General features: G+C 31.4%; 3 protein-coding genes across 3 annotated transcripts; 2 read left to right on the forward strand and 1 right to left on the reverse strand.

Annotated features, from left to right (window-relative positions):
* Positions 1-4522: 4522 nt before the first annotated feature.
* Positions 4523-8629, reverse strand: HELRODRAFT_165309 (hypothetical protein; the record flags this gene model as incomplete). The annotated part of the gene is made up of 4 exons (XM_009031931.1): positions 4523-5304; positions 6601-7659; positions 8044-8235; positions 8425-8629. 4 exons carry the CDS (start codon positions 8627-8629, stop codon positions 4523-4525), a joined length of 2238 nt encoding a protein of 745 aa, XP_009030179.1.
* An 831-nt stretch (positions 8630-9460) lies between these two features.
* On the forward strand, positions 9461-10793 carry HELRODRAFT_165310 (hypothetical protein; the record flags this gene model as incomplete). Its single annotated transcript, XM_009031932.1, has 2 exons — positions 9461-9884; positions 10633-10793. 2 exons carry the CDS (start codon positions 9461-9463, stop codon positions 10791-10793), a joined length of 585 nt encoding a protein of 194 aa, XP_009030180.1.
* A 4188-nt stretch (positions 10794-14981) lies between these two features.
* On the forward strand, positions 14982-18361 carry HELRODRAFT_165311 (hypothetical protein; the record flags this gene model as incomplete). The annotated part of the gene is made up of 5 exons (XM_009031933.1): positions 14982-15056; positions 15744-15830; positions 17095-17265; positions 17597-17960; positions 18129-18361. 5 exons carry the CDS (start codon positions 14982-14984, stop codon positions 18359-18361), a joined length of 930 nt encoding a protein of 309 aa, XP_009030181.1.
* Between the last annotated feature and the right edge of the window lie 1051 nt (positions 18362-19412).

The following is a 19412-nucleotide window of genomic DNA, read 5'->3' on the forward strand; positions in this document are numbered from 1 at the left end:
TCAAAGTTTTGAAAAATTTTCTCAACCGAGTAAATTATATGTTGCAAATGGTGATACTGTAGAATCTTTTGGAAAAGGAATTATTCATCTTCAAGTGAAAGTGATGGCAAACTGTTAAACTTACAGATGTCTTGTATGTGCCAAAAGTAAAAAAAAATTTGTTCTCAGAACTTGCAACTCAAGATAAGAACCGAAATAGCTCTTCAAGAAGTTGTCATCTACTTATTGACAATGTGATAAATGTTGTTGGAATAAGAAAAAACAATGGAGGTTTGTTCAAACTTGTTGCAAAATTAACTTCGACTTCAGAATTCAACGGTCTAACAGTTTAGACCGTTGAATTCTGAAGTCGAAGTTAACTTTGTCAATGATCAAGATGCATTGCAGTTATACCATGAAAGAATGGGACATCAGAATAAGAAACGTGTTAAAATGCATCGATCAAGAGATGTTATTTTTGATGAGAAGGTTGTCAAACCAAATTCAGTGATTTTGCAAGAAGAAAGTTGTTCAGATGATACAGTTTCGATTGATGTTGAAATCAAAGATGAAAATAAAAAAACTTTGATTAAAGAAAATATTTCAACTGATGAAGATGTTCACAACCGTAATTCATCTGATGAAGAAGATCAATCTGACTGTTGTAATCAAAAGACCAAAGGTATGGTTTTACGTGACAGGAATAATATCAAAAAGCCATCTCGTTATGATCCTTTCGTTATGTCTGCATTATGTGAAGTACTTGAACCAGTGAGCTAAAAGATGCCATTCAAAGTGATGAAAAAGATGAATGGTTTAAAGCCATGAACAGTGAAATGCAGTCATTAAAGGAAAATCAAACGTGGGATTTGGTAAGTCTTCCAAAAGGTCATAAGGCAATACCATGCAAATGGGTCTACAAGGTAAAACACAATCCAGATGGTTCTGTTGAACGTTTTAAAGCCAGGCTAGTGGTAAAAGGTTTTTTTTAGAAAAAGGGAATTGACTATGGAGAAACCTATAGTCCTGTAGTCAGAAGTTCAACTATAAGAACACTATTAAGTGTTACTGCAAATGAAAAGATGTCACTCATGCAGTTTGATGTGTCAACAGCTTTTCTATACAGCAAACTAGATGAAGATATTTCCATGGAGCAACCTGAAGGTTTTAAAGATAATTCAGGAAGAGTCTGTAAACTCAAGCGAAGTCTCTATGGACTTAAACAAGCTCCAAAATGTTGGAACAAACGCTTTGCTGAATTCTTGAAAAAGAGACATTTCAAACAAAGCGATGCAGATATTTGTTTGTTCATTAGAATACAGGGAGAAAAGAAACTCATACTTGCACTGTATGTTGATGGTGGACTAGTTGCAGGAACCGATAAAGAAGAACTAAAAATATTTGAAAAAGAATTAAAGTCAGAGTTCAAGATAACATCTAAACCTGCAACATATTTTCTTGGATTAGAGATTAATAAAGATGAGAAGGGAAATATTTATGTCAGTCAGTCATCCTATACAAGAATGATTCCTGAAAAGTTTGGGATGAGTCAGTGTAAATCCTGTACAACTCCGATTTCAAAATCTGAGGAGTTCGATGAAAACAAAAATGAACATGAGGAAGTGAAATTTCCTTACAGATCAGCAGTTGGTGCATTGATGTACTTGATGACGGGAACAAGACCAGATATTGCATATGCAGTTGGAGTAGCATCCAGAAGTTTAGAGAAACCCAGCAAGTCCAATGTAGCACAAGTTAAGCAAATTTTCAGATGTCGGTATTGTTTACAAGTCTGGTCAAAACAATACACTTATAGCCTACAGTGATGCAGATCATGGAGGAGATAAATCTAGTGGAAGATCGACATGAGGTGTAATCTGTATGTTTGGAGGAAGCGTGATCAGTTGGTTTAGCCAACGTCAACCCTCAGTTGCGATTTCAACTACTGAAGCAGAAATCGTTGCCGCAAGTGAAGCAGCTCGTAAAGTGATATGGCTCAAACGATTGTTGAACGACATTGTAGATCTAAAGAATAAGCCAGAAATTTTTGTCGACAATGAAGTTTAGCACACAATCCAGAACTTCACAGAAGAACAAAGCACATCCACATTAGACATTTCTTTCTGACAAAACCAATGGTAGGACCAAGACTAAAGAATTTGATGTGTGCGATGGGTCTTCAGAACATTTAGGTTAAGGTCATCTAATGTTTTAAATAAAATGAGAAGGTGTTAAGTTTTATGTTTTATATTAAAACATTATGATTTATAATATACATTTATTTTTCTTTGGACCAAATGTTCTTTGCTTGATGGAAACAACTCGCTGTCGATCTAAATTTTGGTAGATTAACAATCTCACCGGCTGATGGTTTGGACTTTGATTTTAGAAGTGTTAAAAACTCTTGAGCTGCGGTCGGTGGAGCAGCGGATTTAGGTGAAAAGGTCGCCAGCAGAAGACCACCGAACAAAAGACCGCCGGACGTTAGGTCGCCAAGCATTAAGATCGCCTGACATTAAGGACGTTATAAGTAGAAAGGTTAAAAATGGTTTGAAATTATATGTACATACTGCACTGAAATCGAAAACATGGTCAACAAAACGATCTTCTAAAAAATAATGTTTTTATTTACAAGATTATGACGTCGACACAAGGCCGTGTTTAGGGGGGGGGGGGGTTTACGGGTTCAACCCCTCCCCCCCGAAATTACAAAAATTATAAAAATGAAGTAAAAATTACGTGTGTGATTTAAAAATATTTATATTTAATAAAGTTTTTGTATATGCTTATAATTTCCATTATTTATATAAAATCAATCACATGCGTTTTATAGAGTTTAAATCCATTTCCAATGACACAAATAACACGATCATTACGAATGTTTATGCACTTAATCCCTCAACATATGTAGGTTGCCCGAACTATGAATCGAACTCACGACTTTCACAGGACGAGAAGATGTTTTATACCAAAGATATTCTATAAAGAAGTTATTAAATATAATTTTTATACTTTGCTTAAAAAAAAGCGCGGTTTGTAATTCTAAACAGCTGTTGGTTGTTTAGAGCGAGAAATAAAATCACAGGTTAGTAATAAAATGCGAAGATTTTTTTATGGGTCGATTATTATTATTATCAATATTATCGGTCTTATTGCTTTGCGATTTCTGCATCATGCGACCTTATTGGTTTGCGACCTTTGTGTTAGCGATCTTAATGTTTTGCGACTTTACGCTGGCGGTCTTTTGTCCGGCGGTCTTTTACCGGTGGTCTTTTCACCGGACGCCGAAGCAGTCGTACATGCATTTTTTGTTCACCAAATAATGACGAAAAAATTTTCCATTATTGTTTTGGCTTACTAGACCTTAAATTTAACAGCGATTGGTAATATTTTGATTGTTTGACACGAACAGCTTGAACAGTTTGTCTTTTCACGTGATTTTTTTTACAACTAGCTAGTCGAAATTTACAAGGGTATGTGTATTTTAAGGCAAACATTCAACAAATAAATAAATTTAAATAAAAAGAGGGGTTTTTACGATACGATTTAATTCAAGCACCGTTTAAAATTGAATAGAAATCTTTATAATCGCTGAAATCATTGTCCAGCAAGCATTATAATTCCTGATGTTTAAGTTGTTTTATATTATAACGTACATGCTAATTTTTTAATTTCGTAATTACGAACAAAATTCTTTTCAGCAAATTGTTAATTTATTCGATATTTTTGTAACTTATCAATTATAAATTTATTTTTTATGTTTTTTATATTATATTATAACATTTTGAAATTTCAATGTTGAAATTTAATTAATTTTAAAACTCATAACCATCATATATTTAAATATATATTTTGAAGTATTTTTGTTGTTTGTAAAAGTATATACAATCAAATAATGTTTGGATTTTTAGTTTTTTTTCCACACTGAAATGGACTTCGTTAATATCAAATTTGAAAATTTTGTAATTTTGATATCTTGGATTATCCTACTATTATTATATTATCTGGTGGCGTATCTAGACAATTTTTGAAATGTTAACGTTGACCGGATGTGAAAGATTTTATTTTTAAATAGTTTTTGACCGGGTGGATTTTCAAAAATGTTTCGATTTTGACCGGCGGAAAAAATTTTGAGGGGAGCCAACATTTTTGACAATTTTACTGACGACCTTTTTCTTATTTTCTTCATTTTCGTCTAAGTTTTACGTCTTTTCCCGTTTAAACAATCATTTTTACTGCCTTTTAATACAAATACCGCCACTGGTCTGTTCTATAATTCTACTTTAAGCAACATTTATCAGTCATCAAAATACTTCAAAATAAATAAATACGTCTCATTAATGAAGAAAAACGGTTGTAAATTGGTACTGGGAAACGCTAGATCACGTTATACACACGTGTAAGCAAATTAGCGAGCACGTTTTAATCCACTTTTGGTGACTCTCATACACATAGGAAGTATAAACTAGTTTGATTATAACGTTTATTATCAACTTTTAAATATAAATCACAAATTTATCAATAGAAACCACCGGTCTTTTTTTCAAAATGATATCATAAAAATATCATCTAGAATTATTTTCTGAACAAATAAATCGTTAAATAATGATAAATTATTTTTTATTGTTGAATTAAATTTACCATTTTCGTCGTTAAAATTTAAGGCTAGAGCGTTGTTTATTTCATTTCTTGATCTAGAACTGTTTAGTTTATAAGATTCTATTTGCGATGTCTCTGAGTTGAGAGTTTTTGCAAATGGAGTTTGTCTTTTTTTCAGTTTTGTAATAACGCTGCCATTGTTATCAACCTCATTCTCATCACTTCTAAACGTTGAATGTTCACTGTGAATATCCCGATTGAATGAATTATTGCTTTCTAAAGAAATATCACTCAACGATGATTTTGACGGAAGGTCGATAGTAATGCATTTTGATATATCTGTGCTAATGTTAGTGGAACTACGTTCGTTTTCCTCAAGTTTTCCTTCTAAAACTACTTCATTGTTTGTGGATTGAGTTTCGAAACTGCATTGATCAAGTGTTAAGTTGTTGTTGCAATTATTGCAGAAGGTTGATGTTTGAAAGTTTGAATGCTTGGATTTGTTGCTGCAGATATAATCATTTGGACGATCTAGAGTTTGTCCACGAGCTTTGTTACTTTCGTTTGATGCTTGTGCGACGTTGTTGCTTTCGTTAGCATTAGCTGTGCGACGTTTAAAATTTTTATATTTCGCAAATTCTTTTTCTTTAAAATAATTATTATGTTCACACTTTTTTGTTTCCATAACTGCTCTAACTGTATAGTTTGGCCTAGGGTATGGTTGTCCTGAAGGGGATGATTTATTTCTTGGCGATTGTAGAATATTTTGTACATGCCTATTCGGACTATTGTTGAAATTTTTATAATATGAGGTTAAAGCTGGTTTATATGAATTATCAAAATGTTGAAAAGGAATATGTGTAGCGATTGCATCTAATTCTTGTTTTTTTTCAAAATTCCCTAACGGCAGTGGTGGACTTGGTTTAGAAGATGCTCCTCCAATTAATTTTTCATAACATTGTTGCCATAAACGATTCGCGTAGTCTGCGTTCTTATTTCTATTGTAGACATAATCTTGGTCTTGCATTTCGTCAGCACTACTGGATTGCCTGCTATCATCATTGCCTAAGTCAGCTAATCTCAAGGTATTTGCAAGAGAATTACGATTAACATTCTTCGAATGAGCTCCTTTACCGGATTTTATATTGGAATTTTTTGTGTTTGCTGGATTTCCTGCTTTGGGTGAAGACAAATTTTTTGCTGGATTTTGTGACAAATGCTTTTGTTCTGAAAATTTTTGTGGTGAAGATTTTTGATGTGGAGGAGTTTTCGTAGCTTTACCTTGTGTATCATCAAAAGATTCGCCATCGTCGTACTCGTTATCAGAAACAACTGAATCTTGATCTGTACTGTAAAGTTCGCTTAATTCATCATCATAGGAATAAACATTTGATTTTTCATCGGAAGCAGTCGACCGTTTTAGTTTGTCATGTTCATTTTCAACGCTACTAATCTTTTTAATTTCATCACGTTTATTCAAAGAATTTTGTTGTTTTTGTTTTCTATAGTTGTCAGAAATTTGTTGATTTTGCTGTTCATTGTTGTCAGAAATTAGCTGTTTTCTTTGCTTTTCATTGTCAGTAATTTGCCCCTTTTTTTGTCTATCATCGTCAGAAATTTGCAAATTCTGATGTTTATCAGAAGAAACTTGTCGTTTTTTCTGCCTATCATTGTCAGACGTTGGCTGCTTTTGTTGCATAAGATTGTCAGAAGTTTGTTTCTTTCGGTGCCTCTCCGTGTCAAAATTTTCCTGATTTTGATGCCTGCCACTGCCAGAATCTGTTTTTTCTAGTTTTCCTTTTTTATCACTTTTGACTTGAGTTTTTGAAGGTGGTAAAGAATCGTTGTTAGTTGTCGTTTTTGATTTTTTTACACTTCTTTCGGTATTTGTTTCTTCTTTGTTTGGGCTAAAATTATCAGAAAAACGTTCTTTATGGTTTTTTCTACCTTTTTGTAAGTTTGAATTTTTTATTTCTTCTTCTCTTCCAGTATTTCTTTCTTTTAAAATATCGCTGAACTTACTTGAATTTTTTCTTGATGGCGATGATTTTGTGGATTTATCTGTGTCTTTACATCTATTATTTTTTCTAGATCTTCGATCACTGTAATCATCAGAATCATTCTCGACTATACGCTTGTAGCAGCAACGCTTTTTTGGTTGCAAATCGTACGATCCTCTTTGATTTGTTCGGCAATTATCGACGTTTTGTCTATTTCGTTTACGTATTTCAACATCATTTTTTGTACAGTCGTTTGGAGTTTCAAATTTCTTTTCTGAAAACCTATCATCAGGTTTCTGAAATGATGAACTGCAAACTGATTGATTATTGGCTCTATATTTTTTCTCCAAAGTACAATTTAATTTTTCAATTGCTCTAATAAGAGATTCATTATCACGGTTTTTAAGAGATTGATTTTGTTTATTTTTTTTAGCATGATATCTTGGTTTCTGTTTTTCCAAACAACTGTGGAGACGTTTTAGTAAATCAATTTGTTTTTTGGTTAATTTAAAGTTATCTTTACACTCTTCCTTGTTTAATTCATCATTTAACTCGTTCAATTCTTTTCGGCATTTATCAAGATTGTCTTTAAAAATATTATCTTGAATTTCTTTATCTTCCTCACAGATAGAATTTTCGTTTTCAAATGTGTATCGTTTAGAAATAGGAAGAGCATTTATTTGAGACATACACGAGTATTTTTGCATTGATGGAATTTGCTGAACAGGATGTAAAACAGATGAATTGGAACGATGGTTGAAAAATTGTTGAGAACATTGACAGTTGTTCAATTCTCCGTGCGCTGAAAGAAATGCAGGAGGCAAAGAGTTTGGAACTGATGTACTTGAATATACGGCTGCAGTATTTTTAGGCTGTAAAAAACTGAATTCTTGTACGGTATAAGGAGGTTGGTTACAAACTGTTCTGTTGGAATAAACTTGGTTTTGTATGGGAATGCTTGGATAAATTTGATTTTGTATTGGCAAATTAGTTTGAGATTGGCTTTGCAGTGGTTCGCGGTAAAATAAATACGGAGCTAATAATTTGTTCCATGATGGATTGATCAAGTTTCCATTGCAAACTTCATTGCGTTTTGTTTCGTTTGCAAATTTTTTTCTTACACTGAATTAAGAGTTTCAGCTATTTAACTGTTAACTAATAATTATTAACGATTCAAAACTAACAAACTGACAAGAAACAGAACGATCATTATAAAAAGTATTAAGCAAAGTCCACAGATCACAAAAACGTAGACGCCATCTTCATACCAGGCGGTCTGGTTTGCCATTGATTGAACTGTAACAATCATAGAACAAAACTGTATTAAAAAATTTGTAACAAAGCAATTAAAGTTCACAATATTTCAAAATTGAATGAAATTTCGGTGATGTTATTTATTGAATATATTTTGAAACGGATAAATATTATATATATTTTAAGATGAGAAAATGAATTGATTGCCAACCTCCCAGTAAATCCTCACATTCCACATCAGTTCCACAAGGAACGGATTCTTCATTCAACTTTGAACCTTCACGTGAACACAGCGGTTCATCCACCATGGAGCCTGGCAAACAAACTTGCATACGCGTTTTCAAACCATTTTGACCGCATGTGACACTGCAGCTTGACCACGGTGTCCATTTAGCAACGTAAGCTAAAATAAATTTTAAATGTCAGCTTAATTTTTGTATCAAAATTAAAAGCTGTCGATTTGAATCACGATCAACTTTTTGTTTTTTGCTATTAATAATTAATACATTTATAATAACATAAATATTAAAAATTCAACCTTACAAAAACATTTTTCGTAAAAAAAAAATTATAATATAAAAACTGGGCAAACCGTCCAAAAAAGAACGCTTATTTTGGGAAGGATCATATTCGCTATTTAGTTCAATTTCTTTATTAAAATCGGCGGCAATATTTTTTAAAAAACTCTTTTCTTTGGCAAGCTGCGGATTGGAATTGAAATCATTTTCTTTTTTCATTTCTCCAAACTCACTGAAATTATTTGTCGGTTTTTCTGAAAGTTTTAAATAATCTTTCATTTTTTTAACAATTTGTTCACGTTAGTCATAAATATTAAATAAGGATGACAATAATCCAATTCAATTTATAAAATTGCAGTCAGCTTAATTTTTTTTATCTAAGGTCTAAATAATGACAAATAAATTTATGGAAAAGTTGTCTTTTTATGACAACGATGAATATTTTTTCATAAATATTATTATTATAAGTTATACTATAAGTTTACTAGAAAATATTTAATACAACAGCTTCCCACTAATGCAAACTTATTTAAATGGGGTAAGTCAGCAACATTTCCATGTCCACTATACAGTTATCGCTAAACATATAAACATGTTGTTTCGAACTGTGATTCTACGACGGCTCTCGCAAGGTACACGGACAGGCATAACAAACTGCTGTCTTTGATTGTCAACTGGTTAAAGATTTGTGCACCATCAGACTGTTGCATATTTGCCGATCTTAATGCAGAAAATGTACGTCCAATGTCACAGTTGTTCGACAAGTTGCGGCCGGACATTGCCGTTCTCCAAAAAAACAAAATCGAAATTTTAGAGCACACAATTTGCCACGAAACCAGCCTAGCTTCCATAGGTGAATACAAACGCCAGAAATATAAAAACTTGAAATTAAACTTAAATTTAGTCTATAATAACTGTTCGTTAATTATTAATTCATTTGAAATATCACTTGGGTTTTTATAACAATTTTAATCTAACTTTGTTTAAAATTTTATGACCAAAATCTTTTAATGAAAAATTGATTAACGCGGTAATTTGCTCGTCATATAGCATATACATTTATAATATAATTTTATTAATTGACTAGGAAACATTCTTTTTGAAATAATAATGTCGATTAAAGGATGTCAATGTTTTAGAAATGTAGAGGATAAAGAGACCATTCAGTGCTTTCAATGTCAACTCGCTTTTCACCAAGACTGTGTCGGAATAAATAAATCAGCCTTCAAATTTATCAGTTCCATGTCTAATATTAAGTGGTATTGTGATGAATGCATGAAACTACTTCCTGACGTAAAGTCATTAAATAAAGCTGTGCGTGATAGCAATAATGAGCTCAACACTAGAATTGACAAAATTGATGAATCGAACATTTTGTTGAGGAGTGGACTTGTGGCTATCAAACGTTTAATTCAGAAAAATATTGATAAGGCAGAAAAATTTGATGGCACTGATTTGAGTACTGAACTGTGTAGCCTTAAAAATGATTTAAGCAAAAGTTTTGCTGATGCTGTCAGATGTGAAGTGAAGAAAAGTATTGAACTAGTTTATGATGAGGTTAAAAGTTTCAAAAAACTTTAACCAATGTTAATGACATGAAAGAGAGAGAATAACATAATGATGTTACGGAATCCTGGCATGGGTCTTCCGAAAATTTATCACTTAGACTCACTCTGCCACCTGATTTTGTGTTCATAGATTTTTTGAGGTCGACCGACCCTCACCACGGTGGAATAATTGTGTTTTTTTTTAAATTGTTTTAAATTTTATAGAATTCCACTGCCTTTATTTAAGACGTTTGAAGCTATAGATGTAAAATTTTATTTCAGCAAAGTGACTATTGTCGTTTTCGCAATTTATCGTCCTAGGTCTTCTCTTCCATTACCATTGTTTTTTGATGAGTTATCATCTGTCTTTGATCAAATATTGCTTTTAGCAAATTGTTATTTTTGTTGGAGACGTGAATATTCATGTTGAACTTTTGAACGACCCTAATGCATTGAAATTGTTTGAAATTTTTGATTTATATCAATTGATAAATAGAATAAATGAACCAACCCACGTTCATGGTGAACGTTAGATCTAAGTGCCTCTAGTTCTGACCTTCCCTCACAATTTTTTTGCGTTGAGCCACCAAATGTGTACTCCAGACCACAGTTTAGTTAAAATTTGTTTCCCTATTTCAGTTCCCTTACCTCGGAATAAATGGAAACTTACTCGTTCATGGAATCAAATCAACGAAAATCAATTTTGTTCACTAGTTCTCGATTCATCTATTTCAGGACCGTTCAATTCATCTTTCGCTAATACCCTGTTAGATTTGTTTAATTCTGAAATTGTGAGGATTGTGGATATCGTTGCTTACGATCCTTACTTACGTGACCCTAACCTACCATATTTACAATTTCGAAGTCAGCTTAAAACTTATTTATTTGCACAATGAACGTCCGTCTTATTTGTCTATGATTCAGTAGCGCTTTTGATATTCAACTATTAAAAAGCGCTGTACATAAATTTCCGTAATAATAATAATAATAATAATAATAATAATAATGTGGCAGAAACACTACTTAACCGATTTTAAATAAATTTTTTTCACTCTCAAGCACTTGTTGATCAAAGAGCATGAGAGGATCGTACATTATATTTAACATCTTATTTATTTACACTCTGATATATAATTAATAATTTTCGATTGATTTCATTTGGATTTTATTTTTTTCGGTAAATACTTTTATTTACCGAAAAAAATAAAAGTATTTACCGAAAAAAATGAAATCCATGTTCCCATTATTATTATTATTATTATATCATCATTATACGCCATCTATTGCGACAGACATTCAAATGTATAATAACTATATTAAGACTGATTACATTTCTCGTTGTACGCATTTTATATCTATAATGGCGAGCATCGTAGACTACTTTCTCATTTTAATTCATTTTATTTTATTTTATTTCATTGAATATTTATTTTGCCCCGTTTTTGAAAAAATAAAAGAGTTCCCATTATTATTATTATTATTATTATGTTATTCACTCTATTGACATTCCTCAGAGGAATAAACTAAACTTTAAGTTAAGCCACGAGTTAGGAGCCCGCGTGATTTCGAACTAAGTTAAACTTGATAATTGGACACAGATGTTAAGACTCAGACGCAAGATGGAGTGACATAATAACACATAGGTAAAGACATACACATACATACAGGCATGTAAAAACAGACTCATTTGTAAACGAGGGACACAAATCAAACGGCAGACACATTGCACCACATCGAAACTTACATTATTTTTATATTTGTTTAAAATTTATTTACTTAAATAATAGTTGTTGGTTAATAAAAGGCTATCACAACGGTCGCCAATAAGACGTATGTTAATGTAGCAATCAACTAACATTCATTCGCTTCATCTCTAATAATTATGGAAGGCTTAGAGGTAGTAATAAGCAAAGCGAATAAAATTAGTTCCCCCAACAAACAAATTGAGAAACATTAAACCAACAACTAGCGATATAATAATGGTGGAGCACAAAACATGAACACCGTAATAATAGTATGGTTTTTACATGATTTGATCGTAATTTATTTACACATTGTAAGATTATTCCTTGCTGCTATCAAGAAATAAAAATACAATTTGGCTATATAGTATTTCATTACCGAATCACATCAAATTACGGTTACATTGAAAATCATTAAAATTAATGAAGAGATTTTAAAGTAATTTCAATATCGAAAAATATGCACATACACATCTTACAAAGTCTGTTAGAATACATAAAATAGTTATGTGATGATCAAAATAAACCAGAGAATGAAAGTTTTGCAGTATGTGACATCAAACTCTGATATCATGAAAACGATAAACATTCTCGATAAAATCGAAGTGGAAAAAAACATTCATTTCATGTAAAGACAAATACCATTTTAATTATTAATAAAATCAATATAACATGTGAAAATTTTATTGTAAACGATTTCAAGAATTCTTTAAGGATTTTGAAGATAAAACAGTTTATTATTCAAAGTTTACAAAATCCGAAGGATTTATATTTATTTATGAAGAATAAGAGCATTGCAATTTTTCTAATGGTGAAACGTCAAACGAATTAACTTGATCATGCCTGAAAGTTAAACTAAAAGATAAAGATTTTTTTCCTGTCTGAAAATACATTTAAAGTTGTTTGAAAAAATTTATAAGCCAAAAAAGTTTGAACACAGTTGGAACACATCAACAACTGCCAAAGTTTTTGTTTGAATGAGGAACTGAACATAGCTGGATCTGCGTTACCAGTCTCGAACGCTATCAAGTTGCTCGGTGTTACGTTTGACAAATTTTAAAATTTTGAGAATCACATATCCAAAATCATGCGCAATAAAGCATATTAGACATGATTAGGTCTGATGTTGCTGCCATGGATACATATATATCCATGGTTGCCACTGATCTTAGTAGATGTCCGGTCCTTTCTAAATTGCACTGCTCTAACCTCTAAGTCGAACAAACTGAAACTCTAATACACAAATTTAAACTTGATGTCAGTCAACTATGATTCGACGATTACGGTAACCCTTTGTACTCTAGCGCTCCATCTCGTATTAGATATACGTTTAAGAGTTCTATTCAAAACATTTTTAACAACTCCCATCGTGATGCTGAATATGAAAAATAAAAGATTTATATTTTCAACTGTTTCTAAACATGTAACGATGATTGGATCTTGCTTGGCTGCAATAACACCTACCAAGTTTAATGAGTGGTTTCTCAATTTGTAAACAATGCATGTTTATTTTTTAAACAATTCTTTGTTTAACGCTGGATATATGGTATATGGGTGATTAAACGCAAAACCGATGTTGTGGAAAATATAGGGATCATATATATAGAATATAACATTCTATTCTATAATATTCTATAAAAATGGTAGGGATAAAAATGCATTAAAAACGCGATTAATACAAATAAAATTTCAAATATAATTAAAATGATAGATAAAATTGATATTATTGAATATTATTACACACGAACCGTTCAATATTTTTTTCACCTGATGGAATGCATCTCTCTTACCTTTTTAGGCCAAAAAATATATTTTGGCGTTCTCCGGTTCCTGATGGTGTACCTTACGCCCCTCTCACTACGCCCTGGGAGTTTTGTGGACTTGCATCATTTTTTCATATTCGAACTAGGTCACTGGAACGCCCAACGAAAGAAACAGCATCAGGCGTCCTTAACCACAACGTCATCACACCTCCCTTGTAATTAGATGCAAGTATCTTTTATGTACAAGCGCTTCAATAACAATCAAACAAAAAATAAATAAAATAATGTCATTTTACATGGTTCCATGGCAAGCAACTGAGGCGCATTATTATTATTACAACAAACACATAGTGTACAAACACACATGATTCAACGCATCACACACTTCTACACGTGACAGATGGGGATCTCTTCACATTCGAAACGAAACGAAACGAAATTTTATTTGCTTCTCAAAATTGAAAATTAAAAGAAAGCAGGATGACCATAATAGAATTTATATAAAATTCATCTAGTATGGCCATTTAAACAGAAATGTTCCAAGTTCACACAAATTTTCAGCATATAATAAAAATTTTTTCTAAATGATCCATGAGAGGCATGTTAGATGTTAGTTGTTAGTAAATTAACAAACTCAACAATGTTAGCAAAACGGGTGTTAGTTGTTAGCACGATGGTTCATGGTTTATGTATAACAATGTTTGGTATCTATCCAGAAAAACACGGGATAGACATTACATAGTTATCTATATATTTAAGCAATATATAGAACAACATTGCTCTAAAAGTTAAACACAAATGTGAACTAAACAATGGCAATTAAGGCACAAATAAAAATTGAAAAACAGATCTCCATATCTATATTGATTTACGGTTAGTCATTGGTCATTCAACAACAGAAATAGTTTTAATTTCTTTTTAAAGATTGCAGAATGTCAGACACCTAGTTATCATTATGTTAACTGTTTTCTCTTATTTTAACATAATTGAGGGTAAAATATTACCGAAAAAAATATTTTAACCCATTTCGCTAGCATTGTTCGAAACGAGGCAAAGGACAGATAAGTTATTCAAAGTGACTATGAAGTCTATTTATATAGGCATTTTTATTAATTTTTTTCTTTTTTTTTATATTAAAATGATATAATGTTTTATAATTATATCTTATAAAATGTAAAGCACTACGATTACCTTTTGGTTTCTGCATATATGCTTTTTATTAATTTAACACATTTTGAATTTAAACAAGCCAAAACTTGCCACCATTTATTCGATAAAGCTGGTCGTAAAATATTCAAGAGCTCCAACTGGGGCCTCGCCAAATGTACACTGAAATGTTGATGGAGCTCGCGAGTTTGCAATATTTTGTTTTCATTCGATGAATTCGTGCGTCACCGCTACAACATTTGCTTGTGCGCGGCACTTTGTATTTCCAACCAATCAGATTAAAGTTTTTTTGGTGCTATTATTCAATTTCCTCAAACAACACTCTGAAGTGCTGGTGTTCGTTTTATTTAAATTATTTATCGTATAAATAGTAAAACTTTTGCGGTTCATTTCACTCCAAATCATAGTAAATATGAATCTGGAAGGTATGAAATATGCCGATCTACAAAAGTTGGCTAAATCTTACGGGATAAAAGGCAATCAAAAAGTACGGTAGCAATGAAATGAATAAAAATAATTCGGAGTGAGCGTTAAGTTTCTTGCCCAACGCAGTTAATTATGCATAAGCCTGATGCTCTGCATATGTTGTAGCAGTAAAACAATTTAATGCTTAAAATTTGAATAAAATTAGGGTTTAGCTTTAGCATTAGGCTAGCTAGTTTTTTTTTTATTAACTTTTATTAATTTAATAAAGACGTTTAAGTTAATTATTAACTTTTTACAACATCATCATGCTTAGCTTAATAATCTGTGTTGGTCAGAAAGATAACGTTTGCCTCCTAAGTCATTATTTTTTTAGTTTGTTTAATTAAACTAAAATGTAATTGAAATTCATTTCATTTTTAATTCACATTCACCGAATTAAATGAACTAAAGCCAAAAATGAAAAAAGACTTCACGGGTAACCTTTAAAATTTTGAAAAGCTTATTAATCTTAATGCTAACTAAGTGTAGTTAAAAGTAAATAAATAAAAATAATGTGTGTGTTTGCATATGCTGGTCGTGTCAGTGAAGCTAGAAATGCTTATTGAATTTGGAGTGGTCAATTCAAATGCCAGAAAAATTTGAACAACAATAAGTATTGATACAGCTGGCATGTTATTTATAATCCATCATTCTCATACACATGCAGTTAATATATTTTTATCCTTCATAAAATTTAAAAAAACATTAGGAAAAATATTGTACATATTCAATTGTTATTGTTGGTAAACCATTACCCGCCATAGGCCAGACATACGTTTCGTCTCTCACGGGACTCGTCAGTAGCCTGTCGAATAAGGCTTGAGATAACACAACTATTTTAACCAAGAAACTCAAATTAAGGTGTTGCGACCACTAGGTAAGAACAACATCTCGTTGTTAAAAGGTTTTAGAACCCATTCAGTCGCAAGAGGTATTATTGGTAAACCATTACCCGCCAAAGGCCAGACGTACGTTTCGTCTCACGAGACTCGTCAGTAGAGTACATAAAAAAGTAGTTTTAGTAATAATTAACACAAAACAGTAAGAACGTTGAGTTTATTATTCAGCGTTTGTGTTAAATTAAATCTATTGCGCATCTCTCCACTTCATCTCAACAGCAAATATTTATTCCTCTTTGTCACTTTAAACAGAGAAGAATGGAAGTGGTAGAATACAGAACCTGCTCAAAAGCAGAACTTAATAAAAGTTTACATATTCAACTTGTTATCACTCGCAGTTCTGAGATGTGATATTTTTTTTAGCAATTGTGAAGTTAGCAACAATGGCTATGAAAATTTGACTAAATATAATTTGATTTAATTAATATGTATTGTTAAGGCTAAACATAAACATTGAAAACAGGTTTATCACACTTTTTCAAAGCTAAGAGGAGTCAACAACACAAACAGCATACATAAATATGGACTAAAAAATGTTTCGCAAAAGCAGAAACTTTTTGTCCTATTCGAATCCTGTCACTTTCGTGACGTCACCAGGCAACCTTAACCACTAGGCATCGCTCAAAGTAAAGCGAAAAAAATATTTATATTTTAAATATTCAAAGGCTAAAATTTCCATACAATGTTTGAAGCATTTTTTGGTTAACCTTTTTGTGCATCACTAAGTTTTGACTTGCTACATTAAAAGGTTGCTGATTTAAAAAGTCAAAAAACGAATGACATTAATATTAATAAAACTTTATTTCTTGTTTTTGTTTGAAGCATTCATTTCTTTATTCTATGGTGTTTTAATGCTATAATAAACAGTTTATTTCAAGATCTCCATAAAATCCTAATTTTTATAAAAGTATGGAGTGACATTCTAAATTTTGTATAGGGTAATAAAATATGTTGTAATATGCTTACATGGTGTTTCACCCTTTTAAAGATTTTGCCTTTTAATAGCCTCACTACATCCCTTTAAAAAGTGATTACCAATAAGTTTAAAGCTGTATTGCTTAATTATTTAGATTGAAGGCTAGCCAAATCATTGATGCCCTCATAAATTTTAAATAATTTTACATATTTTCTGGTGGTTGTAATATTTGTTTTCATTTTTAGAGCGACAAGTTGATAGAAGCCCTGAAAAAAATTTTTGACATTGATAACTGTAAAAACTCAGCATCTTCCAACAATGACCAAGAAGATAAAGGCAATGCTTTGCAGGAAGTGAGCAAGTGCATCGGTGAAAACGTGCCTCCCTCAAATGGTGATATCTGTGCTGTCTTCAGTGTGGGTTGATCTTTGAATTCTTTTCATTTTGTTTCGTTATGTTGTCACTTACTGTTACATATTCTACTTAATTCAATTTAATTTCTCATAACGTTTTAGACATCTTTTAAGTCATTCACTTTCTATTAGCAAAAATTAATCAAAAAATTATATCTTTTTTGCTCATAAAATTATTGTACTATGGTTTTTGTTTATTAACAATATTTTGTCTTCAATAATTCAATGTATAGTACCAAATTTTTGTTATCTCATATAATATTGAATTTTTGTAGAAAAATTATCAACCCAAAAAAAGAAATTTGAAGAATGTTTCTGCAGAAAATGATTCCAGAAGTGCTCAACTCTCAATGCCTCTAATGATCTTAACTCAAAAGAAAATGAAATCAAAAAAGAAAATAAGATTAAATCCACGGTTAAACGTAAGACATTTGATTCTGATGAGACGTGTGCAGAGCATAAAAAAGATCCCTGCATTGTCAAAGACAACCAAATTGGTTCAGTAAGTGCAGAAATAGTTGAAGTTGAGATGCAAATCAGTGCTAAGCGTGGAAGAATGTCTAAAGATGATACAGCAAAGACTTCAATCAATCAAAACTGTGGTGAAGTTCTTGATGGTGAAAACAATAGAGATGATGACAATGATCTGCCAATGAAAAAGAAATTGAGATCATCATATGACAAAAAGCCTTCTAATGGTTTGTGAATACTCTTCAATTAATAAATTTAATTATTGTAAAATTGTTTCAAAAAACAAATTTATTCGATGACAGTTATTTTAAGACTATGACTGGGTGCTAACTGTAGAAGAGTTTGAGAATAATGTCTTCAAACTTTAACAACATCAACTTTGACATCAATTTAAGGCTTGCCCACAGCCTTGCCTGACACCTTGACCTATCAACAACACCTTTTCGTCTCTAATTTATATTTGCTCTATTATCAAAATCTTAAACCGTCAGCCTTCAAAAGAGTGCACCTAAAAAGTAACATAGATGGTAGCGCTGTATCTCGCAGACACATGTTTTGTTTGGTGCATGCATACAGTTTTGAATTAAATATTATCAGAATAAAACATGACATTCCATTGTGCTGTTAAAATGGGGTTTAATAGAAACTAAAAGGTTGACTAGTTAATAATGGACTTAACGATTGCTCACATTAATAAAATTATCAGTGCATTAACTGAATGTTTGAAATGTTATGGCATTCTCAATAAAATGCTGCTTTTGTTTGAAAGAATTCACGTGTAGCATCAGCTAATTCAAATCTTTAATATTTCAAACACGCCAGGTCATTAGTGAAGGTTGAACATATAAAGTACCAGACACATTTACCGATTTGAAATACAAACTTATGCTACTAACTGATTTTTTTTTAAAAAGATTGGTTAATAGAAAAACTTATTAATAAAAATAAACAAAACAACAATTACATGAAAAGTAATGGTATATCAATGACATTTAAAGCCGTCTTAAAATTCAAATAGGTTGCATAACAAGTATTGTAAATGTAATACTTAAGATAGATAGATATATAATATAATGGCCTAGAAATTAATTTGGAATATTTAAATTATCTTAACAAACAGTTTTAAACGTTTTTTAAACAAATTTAAAGTAAATGGCAATAATTTAAATCATAAGTTAAAAAATGATTCCACATCCTTGAACCATATTAAATTGAACTGAATATTTTTTCAATGAAAAGAAATTGATTTACATTGTGCTGAATGCAAAGTCTCAATTGGTTGACAATGGAAATTCAGCATTTGACATGTAGTCGCCTCCATTCACACCCGTCATAATCCACTAATTTGTATTTGACGTGAAATTTTATATAATGATGGTTCATGGGGATTAACACTGTTGACATTTTTTGTTTAAGAACTAAAATTTTGTCCAACAGATTCTCAGATACCCAGGATCAATTCTAAATTAGCTACAAAAAAGGGAAAAATTGGTAACTCATTTTTTTTTCAAAGCATGTTGATCATTAATTGTGCTCATTTAATGAAAATTTCCACAATAACATGATGGCAAATATAAATATTATTTCAACAATATCTTGACAGTAGGTAGAAATTATATCTCAACTATTTGAAATAATTTTACTGAGCATGATGCTTAGTGCGATGACCAAAAAACTTT

The sequence above is a fragment of the Helobdella robusta genome (genome assembly GCF_000326865.2).
Source record: "Helobdella robusta unplaced genomic scaffold HELROscaffold_8, whole genome shotgun sequence".
NCBI lineage: Eukaryota > Metazoa > Annelida > Clitellata > Rhynchobdellida > Glossiphoniidae > Helobdella > Helobdella robusta.